The sequence below is a fragment of the Equus caballus genome, chromosome 20, assembly GCF_041296265.1.
Source record: "Equus caballus isolate H_3958 breed thoroughbred chromosome 20, TB-T2T, whole genome shotgun sequence".
Classification (NCBI taxonomy): domain Eukaryota; kingdom Metazoa; phylum Chordata; class Mammalia; order Perissodactyla; family Equidae; genus Equus; species Equus caballus.
Genome location: NC_091703.1, coordinates 57,793,284 through 57,816,519, shown reverse-complemented (window position 1 = coordinate 57,816,519; position 23,236 = coordinate 57,793,284). Strand labels below are relative to the sequence as shown.

General features: G+C 38.9%; 1 protein-coding gene across 9 annotated transcripts in view; it reads right to left on the bottom strand.

Moving 5' to 3' along the window:
* PRIM2 (DNA primase subunit 2) overlaps nucleotides 1-23,236 on the bottom strand; it is a 425,357-nt gene that overhangs the window by 297,138 nt on the left and 104,983 nt on the right. For all 9 annotated transcript variants that reach the window (XR_011430086.1, XM_023624310.2, XM_070245742.1 and 6 more), the window contains 2 exons: nucleotides 4,835-4,930; nucleotides 2,287-2,424 (listed from right to left, as the gene is read on the bottom strand). Coding sequence is in view for 8 of the 9 variants with exons in the window: in XM_023624310.2 (XP_023480078.1) it covers nucleotides 2,287-2,424; nucleotides 4,835-4,930 (234 nt within the window). In the remaining variant the exon portion in view is untranslated. The remainder of the gene's footprint in view (nucleotides 1-2,286; nucleotides 2,425-4,834; nucleotides 4,931-23,236) is intronic.

Genomic DNA, 23,236 nt, shown 5'->3' with positions numbered 1-23,236 from the left:
AATAAAGTCAATAAGAGTTGAGATGAATCCAAATCATGTGTCACCTGAGAGGATGAAATGAAAAGAAAATACCATCACTTCTATGATATTCCTGCTCAAGATATATAACTCGAATCTAAACATCAGACAAACCCAAATTGAGAGATATTCTACAAAATAACTAGCCTGTAACCTTTGAAACATAGTTATAAAGTCAAGGAGATATTCCAGACTGAAGGAGACTAAAGAGACTTGACAACTAAGTAACACGCGTGAATTAGGATTGGATCATTTTGAAATAAAGGACATGATCGAGACAACTGGTGAAACTTGAATGGGGTCTGAGGATTACGTGGTAGTTACGTATTGCTGCTAATTACCTTATTTTGACAGCTGAACTGTGGTTATGCGGGAGGACGTCTCTGTTTGTAGGTATTATACGCTAAAGTATTGGTGATGAGACACCAGGTTGGGAACTTATTCTCACACGGTTTAGGGAAAGTTATCATTTTTTACTTGCAACTTCTCTGTACATTTGCAATTATTTCAGAATTCTAAAAAGTTATTAAATTTTTTTTTAAAGTATGTTGGAGGAGGGCAAACACAAACGGGAGGGAGGTGGGAAGGAGAAAGGAATTCAAAGTTCAAATGCTATATTTCTTACCAACAAGTTACAAAGTCTAAGTGCAATTTACCAAAAAAAATGAATTTACTGCTAACCTAGGAACTCATGGAGTTTTGTCTTCAATCTCAGTATGTTTAGATCCCCCATCTTCTGCCCAGAAAGCAGAAAAACATTTGTAAAATTTGCAAAAAGTCTGCCACATATCTTTCTTTGTACATTAGAGTATAAGGAAGATACACTGAACAGCAAACACACATGTGCCCATTTTTATTAGGAAGGAAGGCTTTTTCAGAAGCACCCAAACAACTCATATTTTTCAGCCAGAATTACACTGCATCACATGCACAGACCAACAATTTGGAAAGAAGGAAACCACCATGATCAGCTCAAGGGTGGTACCAAAATTACAGAAGCTTTCTGAAATATGTGGTGATATTTTTGTTTGTCCTGGGGACTGGTGGCCACTACTGCCAGTTAGTGGATGAGGGCAAGGGATGCTCAATGTCCCGAAAAGTACATGGCTGTTTCACACAAAGATATGCTGTCCAAAAAGTCAAGAGAGAAAATGGGTGAACAAAACCAACAATAATAAAAGAAGAGGAATGGGCAACCGTAGGTCACATCAGTGTCTGCCACAGAGACTGACAGCAGGGAAAGACATTGTCCTTATCTGTAAACGGATCTTAGTCCAGGGTAAGTCACAGACAAGCAAAGAAACAATTTAAAAACTTTACTGAGGATAAAAAACAAGCAAACATAGGATTAGAGAGGGAGGAAGAATATTAACAGTTATTAAACACCTATGATGCCAGGTGTTTCATAAATTGCCTTATTTAACATCACCAGAGTTAGCATTTTAGTCTTCCCAAATGTAGATATAGCTGAATTATATATGGTTAGGTAACCCCAGAGAGTCAATAATAAAAATCACCTATACCAGAAAATATTACAATTTTTAACTCAAAAAGAAGGTTGGCCTATATCTTAATCAGTATAACTTAAAAAGAGCCACATTACATAACTTTGAAGTTCTCTTCAGCATTAAGTACCCCAAAAAAGTATTAAAAAACTAGACTTGGATTAAAAGGCATCAATACTCCTAAATGTGTGTATTTTTAAAATGTTATTACTTAACTGTAACACTTGCAACTGATCTCTTAAAAAGCACTGATCATGTTATTTACTCAACACGGCTACCGCTAATTTCACCCAGCAGCAGGCTGTTCATTGCAGCACCAGCGTATCACCATTTCTAGTACTTACGATAAAGACTTTCTTCTACAGTGCCCTCTCCTGACACCAAATACCAATTTAGAACAGAAATCTAGGGGCTATACCAACCACAGGCCACACTAATTGTGAAGTGCTATATGTGAAATCCGTCTCCAAGGAAAAAGGACACGACCTTGAAGAAACCCACAGAGGCCACTCATAAAATTAATCAGCTCACCATTAGTATTACTAGGAAAAAGGAAACTAACTGTGAGTAGTAATAAATAAAAACCTAGTGGTCCTAGAATTACCAGTACAACATCATAAGCCATTTGAATGTCATTACGAAAATTAAATTAACTTATTTCTTAAGAAGTACAGAAGAAAACTACCAAAGACACGTAATTGAAAATGTGAACATGTGGAAATAAAGTGAACGTGGAAATATGGAAATAAAGTGAAGTACTCACTGCCAAAGCCTTGGACAGTTTGGCTCTAAATTCATTCAGGATGATTGCTACAATGTCTTTAAGTGGTACATAAGCAAAGCCATTTTCCAAATAGACTTTCCTTCCTCGGAACAAATCCAGAGCATCAGCAAAAGGGATCTGAATTCAGAGTGAAATGGGAAAGGAAGTCAGTACCTGTCATTATGAAATCCTGCTAAGTCTTCACAAGTACTAAGTCTAAACAAAATTCTCCCTGTGAGAAATTCATTAACCAAGAAAAAGCAAACAACAAAAAAGATCAATTTCCACTTCTTAAAACTAAACAATCAGCATCAGGAAGAAGCGGCAGTTCAAAAATGTGTTCATTTCAGAGTAGATGTTCTGAAAAACAGTAATAAGCTAAGTTAGAATGCTTTTTTAATTCTTAACTCATGAATTTACAAATTATAATCCCCAGGATTTAAAACTCCTAACTCCAGCCCTCTAAGCCCACTGCATCCCCTCCTATGACATACTCCACATTTTATTCTGCATCAAGTAGAATCCTAATGTGTATACAATATGTTCAGTGCTGAAAATTACTAGCAAGCAAAGTAATTCCAAATTTCTTCATCTATGTTTCCAGTCTTTCTCTAGAGAAATATATTGGAAAAGCTAATCTCAACACTAAGAAATAAAAATAATAACAAGTTTTCAGTTTTGATATTGAAATAAGTATTTGCCAGTAAATATTTAAAAGAAAAAGACTACTAGTACTCTACTTACATTTTTTTTTAAAAAAAAAAGATTGGCACCTGAGCTAACAACTGTTGCCAATCTTTTTTTTTCTTTCTTCTTCTCCCCAAAGCCACCCAGTACACAGTCGTTTATTCCACTTGTGAGTGCCTCTGGTTGTGCCATGTGGTATGCCACCTTAGCACAGCCTGATGAGTGGTGCCATGTCCACGCACGGGATCCGAATTGGCAAAACCCTGGGCCGCTGAAGCAGAGTGCATGAACTTAACCACTCGGCCACGGGGCCAGCCCCTCTACTTACATTTTTAAAAGTCCTATGAACTATTCTAAAATTGTAAGATATGAACAGAATATGACATTAGTAAACTGTAAAAATCATCCTTACTCTCCAAGAGTTTTTCTCCTTAAAAATAAGGTAAAAAAATGAGGTGAAAAAAATCAGCCCAAATTGCCACGAGCCCAGTTTTAGGGAGGAGTTAAATCCATATGCCTAAGATTCTCCCACATATCCCATGACACCACACAATAAACAGATTGTGTGGTTTTTAACAAACAGCTTTTGATTTATAGATTTCTACGTCTGCAACACAGTCATCATCCTGTAAGAGCTCATCACGTAGTTGCAAAAACAAGACAGACACACACGGAAAGTCAAACAGCTCTACGGGGCAGTATGTGCGACATGGCACCAAACAAAGAGTTCACCCAGCACACATCAGAGGAGGAGGCAAGAGGGTTTATCTCCACAATCCAGGCAAGAGAGGGGGATAGAAGTTTGGACATGTGAGTTCTAGTCCAAGCTCTATTACTGACTAGCCTTATGATTTCAGTACATTTAATGAATGTTTCTAAACCTCAGCGGCAAGATTTATAAAACCAGGGAAGGGAAGGAAGAGATGGTCTAAATGACCCTTAGGGGTTCTTTAGCTCTAATACTCTATGATTCTAGCTTATTAGGGTGGTCACAGTGGAAATAAAAATGCCCAAGCAGAAGCAAAAGGTGATGTGAAGGCTGAGTAACAGGAAATGTGTGGTGTGGGAGGAATAAATACTGATTCCCCCAGTCTAAGCCTGGAAGGCTGACTGAATGATGGCCTAAATGGTAGAAATAGGGAAGCCACGTGGAGAGCTAAGGTGGAGGCAGGATTTTAAACTACTGGCGCTCACCAATAATAATCACTACATTCTTTTCAAAGGAAATTGTGGTGTTGCAGCTATCAAATTTTAACATGAATTTCAGCTTTCCCTTCTTCCCCTTCTGGAATTACTCAGTCCAGCAGTCATTCAATGGGTTAAAGTACAGCAGGTGTCTGTGCTGAGGGCAGAGGGCAGCAGAGGTGGCTCAGCGCGAGCTGCCAGAACCTGAGCAGGTTGAAGACGGCCCTGCCTCAGGAGAGGAAATCGGCAGACGTGTCAGAGCTCTAATGGAACGAGAGAGTCCATGTAGGGCCGACAGTCCGAGCAGGACGTGAGGGCCCAGAGCGGCAAGAAAGGCCTCCATGCAGGGCAGTGATCCAGACACGGTGTTGGGGCCAAGCGGGTGATGAGAGTTTCCCGGCAGGCGGCACCCTGCACAGGTATAGAAGCCTAATATTCCTCTAAGAGAATGGCCTGCAGAGGGGCGCCAGAGCACAAGCAGGGTGAGAGGGCAGTTCATGCAGGAGGACGGCCCGGCACAGAAGGCTGGCACACCCTGAGTGGGGCAAAGATGAAATCCGGCAGGAGACAGGCTATCGTGACAAGTGGCTACACAAACGGGTTCATTACATACATATATAAAGCTCAATGTGAAATGCCTAACAACACCTAGGAAGTACTGCAAAAACTTACATACCTTATAAACGTACTCCAGCTCCAACTTAGGCCCACCTAAACTGGTTGATGAGGCAATGATCTCCTGTTCTCGGAGGTTCTTCTCTTCTTCACTTATCTAAAAGGAAACATAGTTTACACTGCTTAAGAAATTACAAGCCTTCATTCAGTTTTACTAAAATACTTTCCTGTTCTAGTGAAGATTCTATACTTTTATTAAAAATGTTTAAATCTTGATATCTCAAATCATTCCTAATATGATTACTGAATCAATATTATCATTAATGAAGCCAAAATAGGAAAGAAAATTTAAATTCAATATACTTTTGAATTTCTACTCTGTCAATTTCTGAGGACATATACCAAAATAATACCAGCAGAGAAACAAAAAGCATAAAGCAAAAAAGGAAAAGAATTATTAAAAAAAAAAACTGAGGTTAATAGAGATGAAAAATGAGCTTATCCCAATCCAAGAGTTATGTTAATTTATTAAAATATCCATTTGCAGTTAAGAGTAGTTTAACTATTTCTCAATTTTCTAGCCACATAAAACAACTCCAAACTTTAAACACTAGCTTTTCTAGGAACAACTATAAATCCATTATCTCAGACTAATTATGGCTTTACAAAGAAAAGATTGATAGATCTGACTAGATAAAACTTTTTAACTTCTATAGAGGAAAATAAAAGGTCTAAAAATGAAGATGAAATATAAATGACAAACTGAGGGAAATATTTATATCATTTGACATCCGAGTTACTCTCAATAAACCGCTAGGTAGTAGGACCTAAGTACTAGTATTCCAAAAGTAAAACACAGCCAATATTCATATAAGTGAAAATAACCAAAGTAAATTGAAATAATAATGCAGTATTATTTCCCACCTATTAAAAAATGGCAAAAGTCAAAAAGATTTAGAACACATAGTGCCGGGACAATCTTTGCGTGGGGCACTTTGACAATACATATCAAAAAGCCTTAAAACGTGCAGACCCTGACAATTTTACTTCCAGAATAAATCTTAAGTAAATAACAAGACAAATACACAAATAGGAACAACTTCTCTTCATCACAATATTATTTTTAATAATAAGGAAAAAAGCTAAAAGTATTTGGTTAAATAAATCGCAGTAGAACTTCATGTTTCAGTAAAGCAGGCTATATGATTCAGATCAACCTCTCACAGAAATCAAAGAAAAAACACTGATAAAATTTTTAAAAGCATCTCTTTTAAAGCACAGAAGACATATAGATAGATAGATAGATAGATAGATAGATAAAAACCACACCCATATGAAGTGGAGTATCTAACGAGAGACCCTCCCGCTCAGATGCCATGGGCCATCAGGGGAAATCCCCAGCCTTGAACTTGTTGTAAGGTGGTCCCTGATTCAAACACCTAGACACCTGGCAGAAGCAAACTCAAATCTCCTCTGAAGGAAAGTACATTCACAGTATGCCTCAAAGGATTTCTGCAAATACATTTTCAAATACAATGTCAAGCACATTGTATTTTATAAAAAGGCACACAATAAAACATCACTTCATGAGCAAAAACAAAAGAAAAAGACTCATAAAGTATACAGATAACAACTATGTTAATATGTGTAAAGAAATGAAAGACAAGCATGATGATATCTATATGAACAGGAAACTATAAAAAGTGATTTGTGAGAGAAAGATCTTCTAGAAACAGACAAAAAATTCAGGAACAGAAATTAAAAATTCCGGGAAATCATAAAGAAACACCTTAAATTGCAGTAATTGTGCACTAGGTAACTTAGACCAATCCATCTGCATCAAAGGTCTCAGAGGTTACTTAGGAATTGCCAGGCCAAGAGGCAAGCCCTGTCATTTAAAGCCCACTTTTACATTCGTTAATTCTGGGAAAGCAGCTTCAAAGAGACTCTGCCACAAGTGGATAACTGTTCCCTACTCTCTAGGACCTGGAAGGACTTGGATGGACATGAACCAGAAGTTTACCAGCCTTCCTAGGCATCTACAGCCCAGTTTCCAATTATCTTGTGGGCCAGTGACCTCAGATTCTGGATTCGAATTAAAATTATCCTGGACTAGCAGTGCCCACAGGCCCACGAAAGAAACAAATGAAAACCCGTCTGGAGAAAGACACAGCCCTCCTAGGCCTCAATCTACTTCTCCAAATAACTTCCCAAATACAATCTCCAGCACCCAAACAAAGATAAGACAGCACATAAGGAAGCAAGACTCCATGAGTGAGAACTAGACAGGTAGGACCAAAAACAAAAGCGTAAGGGCCAAAAAGAAAGAAACAAAACTGTCATTATTCACAGATTATATGATTAGTACCCTTAGAAAATCCAGAAAAATCCACAGGTAAACTATTAAACCTATTGACCTAATTAAACAAGATTTCTGGAGACCCAGTCAAATACAGAAAAACCAATTGTATTTCTGCATGCCAGCAGCCAAGCTCAACGATGGAATTTTTTTAAAAGTATCAAGTACCTAGGAATAAATCTAATGAAAGATGTGCAGGACCTCCACAAAGAAACTGTAAAACCTTACTGAGGTTAACTGGAGAAAACCAAAATAACAGAGATATCCCACAAACAAGCACCAGAAAACTCAATATTGTAAATGTACCAATTCTCCTCAAATTGACCTATAGATTCAATATGCTCTCAAACACAATCACAATAGCTTGCATGTGTGTGTGGATATTTACAAGCTTGTTCTAAAATGTATATGGACATGCAAAGGACCAAGAACAGCCAAGACAGAAATAAGAAAAAAGATAATCAATCCAATAGAAAAATGAGCAAAAGATAGGAACAGGCACTCAAATGAGAAAGTTCAAAGGGTGAATAAAAATTTGAAAAGATGCTCAACCTCCTTAGTCATCAGTGCAAAATAAAACCATACTGAAAATGTCAACGACACAACACTCCACAGCCATTAGAATGGTTAACATTAGAAATGGAAAAAATAAATGTTGGGGAGAGTGTGGAGGAACTGGAACTCTCACATATTGTTGGTGGGAATATAAATGGTACAGCCACTTTGGAAAAAGATCTGGCAGTTCCTTATAAAACTAAGGATATCTGCCCCTAGGGTCCAGCAATCCCACTCCTAGGGATTTACCTAAGAAAAACGAAAACACATGACCACAAAAAGACTTCTATGATCCCATTTATATGGTAGAAAAAAGTTTGAATAGTGTTGCCTTTTGGAGGATGGGGACAGGCATTTACTAGGATGGAGCATGAGGAAACTCTCGGGGGTGATACTAATGTTTTGTATCTTGGTAAGTTTGAGTTGCACAAGTTTATGCATTTGTCAAAACTCATGAATGGGAGATTTAAGATTTGTAAATTTCACTGTATATAAATTCTCCCTTAAATAAAAAGAACTGTTAACAAACACTGAACTCTAGTCAATAATATGCAGGCTGTAGTATTTGGTGGGAAGTAAACTGATTACTGCAACTTACGTTAAAATGGACTGATGTGTAGATAGAGGAATGGATAATATGCCAGAAAACAAGTATAGTAAAATGGAAATTACAGAATCTAGGTGGATATTCACTGTAAGATTCTTGCAACTTTTCTGTATGTTTGAAATTTTTCACACTACAATTTTGGGGGCAAAGCAACCCAGTGAAGATAATACTACATACCCACCAGGACAACTAAAATTAACTTGGACAACAAAGATGAGAATGTAGAGCATAACCTACTGACAGGAATATAAATTGCTATAATTACTTTAAAAATTCGGCATTATCTCACAAGCTGAAGGTGAACATACCCCACAACCTGGCAATTTCACTCCTAAGTATATACACTGGGGCAGAGATAAGCAAACCTTTTCTAGGAAAGGGCAAACAGAGCCAGCCCTGATGGTCTAGTGGGTAAGGTTTGGTGCTCCCACCGCTTCAGTGGTCTGAGTTCGTTTCCTGGACCTGGAACCACATCACCCCTCTGTCAGTGGCCATGCTGTGGCGGCAGCTCACATAGAATAACTAGGAGGACTTGCAGTTAGAATATGCAACCATGACCCGGGGCTTTGGAGAGAAAAAAAAAAGAGGAAGATTGGCAAGAGATGTTAGCTCAGGGCAAATACTTCCCTGCCAAAAAAATAAAAAGAAAGAAAGAAAAGGCCATACAGCCTTTGCAAGACACAAGGTCTCTGTCACAAGCGTGTAGTTTGCCACTGTAGCAAGAACACAGTCAAATGTAAACAAATGGACATAGCTGTTACAATAAAACTTTATTTATGGACTCTGAAATTTACATTTAATTTTCCTGTGTCAAGAAACGTTATTCTTCTTTTGATTTTTTTCAACTATTTAAAAATGTAAGAACAGTCTTAGCTCACAGGCCAGATAAAAATAGGCAGCAGGCAGCATTTGGCCCATGGGCCTTATTTTGCTGAGCCCTACCCTACAGCAACAGATTTCAAACTGTACCATTCATGAGAATCACCTGGAAGGTTTGTTAAAACACAAATTGCTGGGCTCCACACCTAGAGTTTCTGATTCATAAGGTCTAGGGTGGGTCCCAAGAATTGGCATTTCTAACAAGTTTCCAAGTGAGAGGAATGTTCCAGTTCTCAGACCACTGCCCTAGAGAAACATATATACAAGGAAATATGAGCAAGCATTATTTATATAACCATACAGCAACATTATTCATAATAACCAAAAAGTGGAAATCCAAATATGCATCAAAAGCAGAAAAAACAAATAACTGTGGTATATTCACAGTGCAGAATATGGCATAGCAACAAAAATAAACTACAACTTCACACGATGTGTGTAAATCTTAAAAATACATTAAGCAAAATAATCGATATACAAAATAAAACATACCAAATTATTTCATTCATATAAAGTTTTGCTTTAATAAGGAAAATTATATTATTTAGGGATGAATACTCAGAGGAATACTAAAGGAAAAAAGGTAAAGAAGTGATTATCATAAAGTCAGACTTTAAACCTAAGGTTTCCTCTAGGACAGGGAGGAAAGGATTAGTTGAGAAATGGCACAAGGAAGAATTTCAAGAGTAAGAGCAAAGCCCTACAAAGTAGATAAGTAACTGCCCAAACCCTACCATGAAGACAATGATGGCAATATCGCCAAACAGAATGGCTGACTGACAGGATCTCACCACCGTGTAATGACTCGCAGTGTTGCTCACTGCGTGTTACACAAAAGCTGAAATACAGCACAGAGGTGGCACTTGAGGTGTGTCAATCTGTAGACCACTCAAAAGCCCATGAAGGTTGAGGTCCACGCATCCCATCTGCTAGTTACTGTGCTAACCATTTTATTTATACTATCTCATTTAATCCTACCAACAACCCTACAAGGTAGACATTATCTTAGTTTTACAGCTAATTAAAAGGAATAGAAATCAAACTGGCTTTCCAACTAAAGGCTGACACTAAAGCCCACAAGAACACGCAGTCTCCAAATAAACAAAATGGTATTACTTTGCAGGAGAACTGAACAAACACGTAACATCAAAATTAATGTAAGAGAAATCATCAATTGAAAATTTTTACCTCAATTCCCTCTGGGTAATGAACAGGATTAAAATACAGAAACTAAAAATATAACTAGATGTCATGAGAAGGCTTAAAAATTTTAACGGGTGTCACAGCACAAATTATATTTAATCGACACTCATTCTAGAGTGTTTAAATTGAGGTTCAGCAATAGCAAATATTTCTCTAAGAGCTAACACCAGATTATTCGGCTTTAGTATTTGCTTTGTTTACATGATCTCTGTTGACAGTAACTTCTCTACTTAACTATTTACCTTTCACTTTGCATTCCACAAGGGAAATCCTTAGAAACTCAAATACACAAGCAGATACACACTGCAGAGAATATTTGAGAGAAGGGAGCTATGTTTTAGACCAGGTTTAGACCATGTTTTAGAGCCAAACTGTAATTCTCACACAGCAACTGATAAAGAAACTGATCAGGGAGATATAGTGAAAGAACAAGAAATCTTAACATCTTCATGACGGTCTTTCATTATTTAAGTGAATTTCCAGCTTGAAATATAAAAATATAAATATAAAAATGCATTTCAAATTTGCTAAAGGAATACTTACTTATTTGAATTTAAATAACATTTTAATATACATGCCTGTTCTCCCCACTGTTAAAGGAGGGTAATTGTAACTGATTACATGTATTGTTTTTTGCCCAAATAGTTTTGACTGAATCTGACAAAACTGAAGTTGAAGCCAAATGTGTTAACCCACTATGGCCCTTTTATAAAATCACTTATTATAGCAATGAAGAAATAAGTATCTTTGAACATACAGATGTTTGTCCTAATAATATTTTGAGTTCTAACTAAACAGATCCCACAGCAATATATAAGTACTGCTTAATACTTTTCCTAGAGTAATGGAATATCTCTGCTTTCCATAAACTCAATTCAAATATTTGTAGTAACAATACCACAAGTGTTTATAAGCAATTAACTGCTTATGAAGTAAACGTCAGAGAAGCGGGGGAAGCAAACATCAGTTCAACTGTCACAACAGAACACGTTAGTTACAAGAGAGACTTTACCTGTTCAAACGGTCCTCTGCCTTAGAAATACAGTCAAGACTCAATTTAAATTGAGTCTTAGATACAGAGATTAGACTGGTCATTACCTGAGGGGAGGGGGAGAGGGAGGAGGGAGAAAGGGGTGACAGGCACATGTGTACAGTGATGGATGTCATCAGTCATACATCATTGGTGAACATGATGTAGTCTACATAGAAATCGAAATATAATGATGTACACCTGAAATTTATATAATGTTATAAACCAATGTTACCTCAATAAAAATAAACAGTTCAACTGCCTGCTTAAAAAACAAAAATCTCAAGACCTTGGATAAAAACTAGAGTAGGCTATTAAAGAATGTAATAAGATTTTCTTTCATTGAAATGTACCCCAAAGAAGTGCCTAGTCTTGCTTACATTAGAAATAATGGGTAAAATTCTAAGGAATTCAGTGTGTCCCTAAACTGTTCACCCAAAGTAACCGGGTGCATTCCAAATCACACACATTCTATCCAGAATTCACGTCATTTCCTGTGTTGTACCCTTTCAGTAAATATTCTGTTTTTCCTTGGTGAATTAAAAAGTTCACCCATTATCACACACATTCTAAATCTTGATTTTTTTTTTAGTTATAACCAAAATTTAAACAGCCAAAGTAAGAGAATTCTCACTGAAATGTAAGATGACTGTCTGAAACTTTAATAATTAGTATAAACTTCTACCGACTTCATTATGTATTTCAAATTTCTAAAATAATCTTGAGTATTCTCTTCTGCTTTCTGTCTAAAAACTACTGGGAAAAATATGAGCCTATTTCATTTCCTCAGACTCCCTCATTGGGCTACCTACTGCTCACCTAGGAAATACTCATCATCTAAAAGAGCAACAAGATTAAATGGCTTCCTGCTTCTACCAACAAACAATTTCACCTAAGAGGGGCCAGCCTGGTGGCACAGAGGTCAAGTGCGCACCTTCCACTTCAGCAGCCCAGTGTTCGCTGGTTTGGATCCCAGGTGCGGACATGGCACCGCTTGGCAAGCCATGCTGTGGTAGGCATCCCACATATAAAGTGGAGGAAGATGAGCATGGATGTTAGCTCAGGGCCAGTCTTCCTCAGCAAAAAGGGGAGGATTGACAGCAGATGTTAGCTCAGGGCTAATCTTCCTCAAAAAAAAAAAAAAGAATCTCATGTAAGAGTAAAAACAGAGAAGGAAGAACAATTATAAATGCAGAGAAACAGCAGAAAGTATATAGTTTTTGCCATTGTAGAAGCCTGAGTTCAAATCTTAAATAAGTTAAATTAACCTCTTCACACCTCAATTTCTTCATCAGTAAAATGAAGAAAATAATACCCATTTCATGTAGCTTTTAAATAAAAGTATGGAAAGTGTCTAGAACAGGAATAACAATAGCATGCCCTTAATAAATAGTCAATATTGATTATTACTATCAGTAATTTCCATTTTGATTAGCTTCTGTTTTCCAGGGTTTTTTCCCAGCAATAAAGTGAAATGTTGCCTGCAACTACACTGGCTTCTATAAACTTGTCATTTTATTCGTTAAACTAACAAAGCCCTAGCATTTATTTAGTGGACATTCAAAATAACTGACAGAGCCAGTTAGGCTATCACTGTAACATCTCACAATCAAGGTATCATGCTTCACAAAATAAACTCCTTCCTGAAGACAGGTATACAAACAAACTGCTCTAAAGGCAGTCGCGTTTCCTGAGTGACTTCCATTACTATCCCAGATATGCTCAACCTTCATTCAGACTAGTTCTCAACCAGCACAGACCCTGAACATTTGAGCTCTGACGTTCTCTTTCCACCACTACTCACAATGCCCCACGCCTCAATCTCCGTGATCCATGCCCACCCACCAGTCAGTACCTGAATGTTTCAAATGGCATATGGTATAATGGCATAATCTTTCTGTCAAGCAAAAATCTCACTGGGCTTTAATACTTTGAGTAATGTTTTATTTCCATATATATAATTATATTGCTTTACACGCTGCCTTACTAGGAGAATTAAGGATTTGGGCTGTGTGTCTTTTCTTTTTGATAATCTTCATCAAACCAGGAATTGGGAGAGCAGTTTCACTCTGCCAGCAATCCTGAAAGGAGATTAAGAAAGTGCTGTGGAGATGCAAACGCCCCACACAGTAAACAGACAGGTAGAGGGTGTCTGTGGAGCCCGCCCTGCTGTTCACCCCAAGCAGAGTCCCCCACTGAGGGAGGATTATACATCCCCTACCTGCTGGGCTCACACGTTGCCCATGAGACTTGCTTTAGCCAGTGAAATCTAAGCAGAAGCGACATGTGTCACTCCCACGCAAAAGCTTTATAAGCACGTGGTCTACCCAGTTCTCTCCTCTCTCTGCCACAGCAACTGGTGAAGTTCCAGATACAGGCTGCTCAATCAGCCTGAGTCACAGTGTCAAGAGCAGGGCTACAGATGGTCCACAAGCAGACAAGAGAACACGAACAAGAAACAAATCTTTCTAGTAGTCACTGAGATTTGGGGGTCACTAGTTACCACTGCACAACCCACCCTGACTGGCAGAGTGATCACCATCCTCTTTGGATCACAATTTTCATCAATAAAACATTTTGAGCACATACTTCCAATACATGTATATTTATTTACAAGTTCCATACATGTATTACTGTGCATTATGCACTTAAAACATGCCTTCCTCCCTCAAAAAACCTAAAAGGAATGAGATTTAAAATACGTAAGTTGTATTATCTATTTCCTTCCCACACTCCCAAATGATCATCTTGGGCACACCACTTTGGAACCACTAGTCTACTGCACTGGCCTCTAAAGATATAAACAAGGCTCCCCAGAGACGTATTTCATAAACTTCCAATTAACAACATTCAATCACGTTTATAAATAATTTGGCCAGAAGTTTTCTGCTTGAATCCACATAGCTCTCTCTCTCAGGCCCTGGTCCTTAAACAAGGATGCACATCAGATTTGCAGTGGAGCTTTGCAAAATTAGATTCCTGGTGCCACCGAGACCTACAGATGGAAGCCCAGAGGTATCTATTTTTTCCAAAAAGGTCCATTAGTGATTCTCATACACATCACCAGTCTAACGAGTAAATCCCAGGGAACGAATTCTCTTTTCTAAAATAAACTTATCATGTCCTAGAAATAGCACCACCAATTCCAACATTTGGTTTTTTATGTAGAATTCATTCATTCTTTCTAAAACACTGACGACCTACTCTGTACCAAGCACTATTTCCAGTGGATGGGATCCAGCTAAAAACAAACCAAAACAAAACTGCTCTCCTGAAGCTCACATTTTAACGGGGTGAGACGGACAATCAACAAGAAAGTATCAGGTAGTGACTTATGATAGAAAACAAGGCGAAGTGCTGTGGATGGACGGATTTTCGCTTACAGTTGTGCGGTCAATTAAAGTCTCTCAGGAGTGGTGACATTTAAATGGAAACTTGAATGAAAAGGACTCAGCCACACAAAACCTGTGGCAAGAGCATCCCAAGCTGAGGCAACAGCTGGTGCAAAGGTCCTAAAAGGTCCTTTTTCCCCAAGAGGAAAAAGGCTGACAGAATGGAGGAACAAAAAGAAGGCCGCTGGAGAGCAGTGGCAGGCAGGGGTGGTGCAAGGGGTGGTGGAGAGGTGAACCAGGCCTCACACCCGGTGAGAGACTTTTATACTGAGAACGCTGCAGAGGCTGCAGGCAGAGGAAAGCTAAGATCGGACTTACGCTGTGATTTTTCAAAGACTCTTGTGCTGAATGGAGAAGGAACTGTAAGAGGGACTAGAGTAGAAGAAAGAGGCCGTCTTAAGAGGCTGTCTTGCTAGTTCAGCGAAAAGATGATGGTGGCCTGAACTAGGGAAGCACTGGTGGAAAAAACGCCAGTGGACAGATGGGGGACATATTTTGGAGGCAGCAGAGACTGACGATTTGCAAACGAAGCAGGTAGAGAAAAGAGTCCTAGGATTGGAGCCTTAGTCACTGGGCAAATGGTGATGCCATTTACTGACTGTTTTTCTTGATCCTCATTATCCACTACTGTTTATATTTTACTTCCACACAGATCTGTCATATGTCTTGTTGCAAGTCACCTCAAATCCTTTGTGGAAAGGGGCATGGAATCAATAAATGTAAATAAATTATTTCAAGCATCAGTTTTTCTAAAACAAAACACATCTGTACCAGCAGGTAAAAAGACATGTTAACAATTCCAAAAATATTTAAACTACAATTAAAATAAATTATTAATGAAAATACTGTTTAAAACATCCAATGTATAATGAAACAACTAGAAATCGTTTCTTCTATAATGAAATTGAAAATTTGTGGATGAAGCAAACACTGAGAGCAAATATCTTGATTTTTAATTGTGTTATTACTATTTCTAATAAACACAGGTTCTATATTGGTAGTAAGTATTGTGATCTATAAAGAGTACTTTGTTTCCCAAATGCATGGTGACCTGCTCATTAATCTTACTGTGGGGATTAAAGATGGCTGCAAATTCTCTGACACTCCTCCCACCGACAGCTGAGATCTACTTGCCCTCCCCTGACCTAGGCCGGCCTGTCACTATTGTGACCAACAACACAGCAAAGTGATGCCAGGCCAGTCCCAGGCCTCATCTTTGAGAGAACTGACAGCTTCAGCCTTGTTCTCTTATAGTCCTGGATCACCAAAGTCCAGCTCTCTTGTTTGCAGAATCACATGGAGAGGATCCCAGCAGAGCCCAATCTTCTAGAAGTCCTCACCTCAGCACCAGACACGTAGGCAAAGCTGTCTGGACATCCTAGATCAACCAAGTAAGCCCATGTGATACCATGTGAAGCAGAAGAATTGCCCAGTCTGGATCCCTGACCCTCAAAATTGTGAGATATAAGAAAATGGTTATTGTTTGAAGTCTTAGGATTAGGTTTTGGTTTTAAGTTTTGATGTTAGGTTTTAGAATTGTTGTTTTAGGTTTGGGGGTAGTTGTTACATAGTAATAAATAACCAGAACACTCATCAACCTAAAATGTTAGTTTAAAACATCTTTTCTACTCACAATCCAATTCTTACAACAAATTTTTGTCATTTAAATGTACACAAGAGAGCCACATAATAGGAAAAAATGAAGAAAAATTAAATTTTTTACAACTGGTAAATCTTTAGGAAAGAGAGAAAAACAAGAAATAAAAAAGGAAATAATTACCACTGTGTGGCTGTGTTAATTAAGCAAAATTGATAGGATGGTATGTTACTTCTCTTACAAATTCTTTGTCATTTATAATCATCCAAAACATTGGAAGTTAGAAAACGAACAATAATTTAATATCCTGACATTCTAATTACCATCCTGATATCTCAGTAACTCTGCCAAGCTGATCAATGTAAAAATCAATCGTCTGGTTACTTTATTACTGCTTTTTTTTTTAAATAGCAGAGGCACATTTGGAATATACTGAAATTTACACTAAAAAGGAAAAATTACTTTCTTATACTCAAACACATTTCTCCTCTTCTACAAGAAAACAAACCTCTGGGGCCGGCCTGGTGGCACAGCAGTTAAGTTCGCACGTTCCGCTTCTCGGGGGCCTGGGGTTCGCAGGTTCGGATCCCGGGTGCGGACATGGCACCGCTTGGCATGCCATGCTGTGGCAGGCGTCCCACATATAAAGTAGAGGAAGATGGGCACGATGTTAGCTCAAGGCCAGGCTTCCTCAGCAAAAAAGAGGAGGACTGGCAGTAGTTAGCTCAGGGCTAATCTTCCTCAAAAAAAAAAAAAGAAAACAAACCTCTTTTTTAAAAAAACTGGGTAATCTATACAAGCGTTCTTCTTAAAAGCCTCCTAAATAAATCAAAACAGTAGTAATTTCTGACCTGGGCAGGACAGGACCCGATACATGTTGGAATGTTACAATCCGACAGGACACACCAGACACACATTCCACTCCACCCCACTTCACCCCACAAACATTTCCTCAGCAGCTTCTGTGAGCCAGGCACAGCACCAACAGGTAATACAAACAAAAGTAAGATGCTACTTTATAAATTAACTATATTATTTAACCACAGCAAAAGCTTATAAAAGAAAACAAGTTCACTCCACTAACAACGAAATCGGAAAGGAGCAGCCACTCACGAGAGGAGAAAGCCTCATTTCCCATACACAACTGAAGGATGGCAAAAGCTCTGTGAGGCCTGACTGTCCAACAGGCCTGGACAGAGCAGAAGTAGAGGCAGAGGGCACATTCCCGAGTCCACCAGGGGTAAGAATGGAGAAAACCATCAAAACGGCCAAGGCAGAGATGGAATGCCACCTGGCCTGGTGCTTAGCCTTGCTCACATGAGTCAGCAACGGGCAGAATGAGGGAAGCACACTCACAGTGGAAGAGAGGCGACACGGCGATCCACCCCAGGAACCCAATTTCAGAGCCCAGCTCAGAGTGTTTGCCCAAACCACTGCAGATAAACCAAGCTGAAAGTGACCAATGGCACCACCAGGGCAGCAACTTTGGCTGAGGCTTACAAAACAGCAGTACACAGGGGGGCCAGGCAGCATTTATAGGCTTAAACATTGAGAATTACTGAGAATAGCTCAATGTCACCCCAGAGGCTGGAAACCTAGGAAGCCACATGGGGCACCAAAGACGGAAGTAAGCCACTTCTTACTAACCAACCTCGGTCAATCAATCAATCTCTCTTTCTCTCTCTCACCACACATACATACACATACACACACACACACACACACACACACACACACACACACCCCAGTCTTGAATTGGGGAGCAAGACACAAACAGTGGCCATTTTAGGTGCTGAGTCACTCCCAGGCTGATGTGGCCTAGCAAAATGCCAGTAATATAGCAACATATAAAGTAACAATGAGTAAACCAAACATTATGTAATGAATGATGCTGAATATCTAGAAAGCAATATTAAGAAAATTTAATTTATTAAAAAACTTAGATCTATTCCTGAGACCAAATATAAAACTATATTACAAAAGATAATGAATTAAATATAAAAGTATCAAGTCTTAGGAAAATAAGGGACAGTGAAAAAACAGACTAGAATAGAGTATTTATATTATTCTATTCCAATCAGGAGGCTAAAAGCCAGGTAGACACCTGACATCAGAACTGAAACAACTTTATACCAAGTTCTCAATGAATCTTTTACTCAATTATTTCCCTCTGTGTCTCTCATCCTTACCCTGAGTTGGTGTCCAAAACACAGACCCCTCTGGACACCTAGCATTGCTCCTCTAGTCATCCTCATTCAGTTCAGCCCTGACCCACATCTACCCCCCTCACTCATCTGTATATTCCCTCTGCTGAACTCATCATTCCAAAATACTTTCCACTTTGGCCTCTACTAACCAACCCCTAGCCCCACATGCTCCACCTCTTTTCCAAATGCTCCTCTCCCTCCCTGCTGTCTCCGGAGGGCACCACTCTAGCATAAATTAGCATAAACCATTCCCTCCTCTTTCCCTCCACTCTGGCCAGCAGCTCCCCCTTACAGATGATTGCTCTCCACCATTCAATGCCTCCGATCCATCCAGCCCTTCTGCCACCTCGATCGGGTGACCAACCATCCCAGCATTCCCAGGCCTCAGGGGTTTCTGAGGACATGCGACTTCCAGCGCTAAAACTGGGACCGACACAGTTCAAATACAAACCTGTCAACATCGTAACATCCACCTTCTTGCCACTCTCTGAAGTGTTTGCTAAATCCATATGCACGGTCCAGTCAACACCAGTCTCACACTCTCTGGCACACTGCCCACTCACACCCCACCTCAGTGCAGTTCACAACCACCAGCCCACCGCCAACACACTCTCCCCAACCATCCACTCCATTATCCCCACTACACAGGCTCGATGGGTCCAAAGTCCCTTTTGAACCCAGGCCTTTAAACTCTTCCCAGTTTCAATCTTTGTCCCCACAAATACTTTGTCCTCCAATTACACCAACCCATGTGCATTTCCTGTAGCACACTATGGCTTTTATCTCTGTGATTTTACACATATTTCCCATAACTGAAATGTCCTTCCATATCCTGTGTTTCTACTGGAAAATGTCTATGTAGCTAACATACCATGTACACAAAATTTCCCCAGATTTCCTCCTAATAGTTACTCCCTTCTATGCTTTAACATGAAGTACTATAGTATTTATGCACTATATGTATTTATATATGTACATCTCCCTCACTATAATATGAACCTAAGCATGTGTTGTACTTATTTTTATATTCCAAGCTCTTATCATATATACCTGGTGAAACGTTCACAGACTGGAATATACGAACTATGGAAGGTAACAATATTCAAACTGAAGAAATACAAAAAAAGAGAAGAAAAATAAATATTCTGTATAATGAAACACCAAGACTAAAAGTTTATAATGAGAGCGTATAACAAAATAATTCATCAAAGGATAAAAACAGGGAAATCACTCAAGAGGTCATTAAAAATTCATACACGCAGGGGCCGGCCCAGTGGCGCAGCACTTAAGTTCACATGTTCCGCTTCAGCAGCCCAGGGTTCACCAGTTCAGATCCCAGGTGCGGACATGGCACTGCTTGGCAAGCCATGCTGTGGTAGGCATCCCACATATAAAGTGGAGGAAGATGGGCATGGATGTTAGCTCAGGGCCAGTCTTCCTCAAAAAAAAAAAATCATACATGCAAAAGGATGTTCAATTCTGGTAGTAACTAAAGGCAAGTTAAGAGGTTACTACAGCAGGCCAAGAAGTGGAGGTAAGGTAATCCTAAGATTTGGAGACTGTAATAGAAACGGAAGAAAAAGATAAGCAATCAAAAAAGATGGAATGGAAACACCAAGAAGTTAAAGGCGACAGGATCGTGCCTGGGTGAATGTAAGAACAGCCATACCTTTCATAAAAATGGTTTTCCCTGACCTTGTTTCTCCAGTTGAGCACATGGATAGTTAAGCAAATTAAAGTAATATTACCCCAAGACCCATCCTCTCTCCAGCTCAGCATTTACAGTGGCTGCAAAGAATATGCTGGGTGGAGGGGGTACAGTTTGCAACAGCTCCAACAGCATAGTAGATGCAGGTTCATGGTCTCCAGTCCTGGGCCATTAGGCAGTTTCTGATTTCTTAAGTTATTCAGATCTACTTCCCACTGAAAACAATGAGAAATGCTGGATAAACTTTTAAAAAAAATATTAGTTTAAGAGCACTACAAAATTGACAAGACAAGGGGAACTGCCAGGCCAAATTTTGAGGAAAACCTAAATCTCAGAGAACCAAAGCCACTTTTGCCCTCAGGGCACAGCCACTGCCATCCTCTTGTACTTCAGATCCTCAGCTTCAAGGGGTAAGGTGGCAAAAGACAAGGATTAACACCTGCCAAACATGGGATCCTAAAGGAGACCCTCCCTACATTAAATTGGGACCCCAAAAGATGACCTACCTCCCCAGGGGAAGAATGAACTAGAATTGACCCACCATCTCTGCCCCAACCACATGAGAATGAAGAGCTGGCTCTCTTGGCACTGGACAAAGCAGGGAAAGAAGAAGGTAAGAAAAACAAAGTCTTTAAGAAGCTGTGGCCACCCCAGGCACACATCCAGAGTCTGGATGGGCCAGGGAGCCACAATCCTAAATACGGTTCGTAAAGAGTCCCTCACTGGAACTAGCCCCAGAAGCCTGGCAGAGGCAACACAGTACCTCTCACAGGAGAGCACACCCATCCCAGGAACCCCCTAAAAAAACTGTGTGAAGGGCAAAACTCAGTTAAAGACAACCAGGCACACAAGGAAACAAGGCAGTATGAGCGAGCAACATGCAAACAACAGCAGGAACAGACTACACAGATTTTAAATCTTAGAATTATCAGACACAGATTAAAAAGCAACCAACAACATTTAGAGAAAGAACAACAAATTTTAAAATATGAGCAAGCAACAAGAATCCATAAAAAGTAACACAGTAGATCTTTAAAAGAACCAACGGAACTTCTAGAAATTACAGTAGCCAAAATTTGACACCTAATGGCAGCAGAATAGATAAAACAGAATAAAGAATTAACAAACTGGGAATAGTTCAGGAAAAATAATCTGTATTTTAGCAGAGAAAGAATTAAAAAAATGAGTTGAGAATGAGATGTGAAGGACTGACTAAAAAGGTCTAAAATACATTAGATTGGACTCTCATAGAGGAGAAAAAAATGGGTAGAGGAAAATGTAAAAATCAATAATGGCAGAGAATTTTGCAGAATTAGTACAAGACACCAGTCTACAGATTCAAGAAGCCTGGTGAAACCCAAGCAGGATAAATAAGAATTCCACTCCTAGACAAACTGAAGCTGTTTAAATCAAACAGAATATCTTAAAAGGAGACAACAAGCAGGGTGGCTATCTTACCCTCCAAGGAGCCACTGCTAGCCCATCAGCTGACTTCTCAAGAGCAAAAGTGGAAGTCAGTAGAGAGAATCATGTATCTTCAACGTGATAAAACAAAGTCCCTGCCAACCCAGAATTCTACATCCCGCAAAAATCTCTTTCAATGAAAAATGCAATCTGCTTTCTCGTTTTTTGTCTGGGTGAAAGGTGTTTTCACCCAAACAAAAGAAGTCTAGTAATAAAAGCTAAAAAACTGTACTTTACTTCAAACTAATGCAACACGAGAACAGCTGGACACTGTTTACTGTTTTCCTGTACATCTCCTTTATACATACAATCACGTTCTCTTTTATTATTAATTAGTTAATTATATAATTGTGTCATGGTGCTTCCATAGACAAGAAGACCAAAGGTCAGGCGCCGTTTACAGGCTTCAGTGGGTCTCCCTCCAACACACTCATAACCAGACTGTGCCCAGTTTGGAAAATATTTATTGACTGCGGACACAGTCAATACTTCAAGACTGAACTCCTAGGATCATAATTCATCTTCACCCACATCTACTTGGAATTTTATTTCAATGGTTTGACATAAAATATTAGGTTAACAATCGCCCTGATTGTACAATATTAAACTTCATAATCAATAAATATTTTGAACCAAAACGTTAATAAATGGTAAGTATGCTTTACAACTAAAGTAATCTGAAGTTTGTGCCTCCTCCTCAGTTTCCTTAGGAATTAAGTTAATCAAGTCTTCGAATTTTGCAACTGTTTCTTTAATTCCAAACTATTTATTTCAAACAACCAGTTAATTGGCAGAATGCCTATTTCTTCACCCAGCTTTCTATTGCTGAGCTTCAAATTTTCCACTTTATGACATCTCCCTTATGTTATCTTCTGCAATAACCTTTTGGTTATTGCACAATTAAAGGCCTCCCAAACTCAATCTTTGTTGAGGCTCCAACTGGCAAATGTCTTCCAAAAAAACAAAAGAAAGTCATTTTCCCTTACCATTTTTACAACACAACCCAGTAGAAAATTGTTCAACTTTACTTAGTTCTAAGTTTTTAAACTACGTAGCATTTTGGACATTTTCAAGATCATTGGAAGAGAGGCAGTCAAATTGATTCATGAAAGATATGACAAAGACTGAAGCTTTCCACATCAAGCAGCTAACAGTAGTATATTACAAAAATACGGCTTTACTTAGCTGGGGAAGAAAAGATGAAACCTGTTTTGAGTCAATATGGACCAATGGTAAAGCCATGTTTATTCAAGCAAATGGAGAATGAAATAAAAGAGTAGGGAAAAATAAAATCAGAAAACTGATTTGTTACATTTTCTCTTATAGACCATGGGAAATCTTTGGAAATTAAGTTTTTAATAAGTCAGCTGTTACTGAATTTATATTTCCATTGTATATTTCAACTTCAAGCAGATGGCAGAATACTAGCTATTTTTTGTGCCTGGGGTGAAGGGAAAGGAGG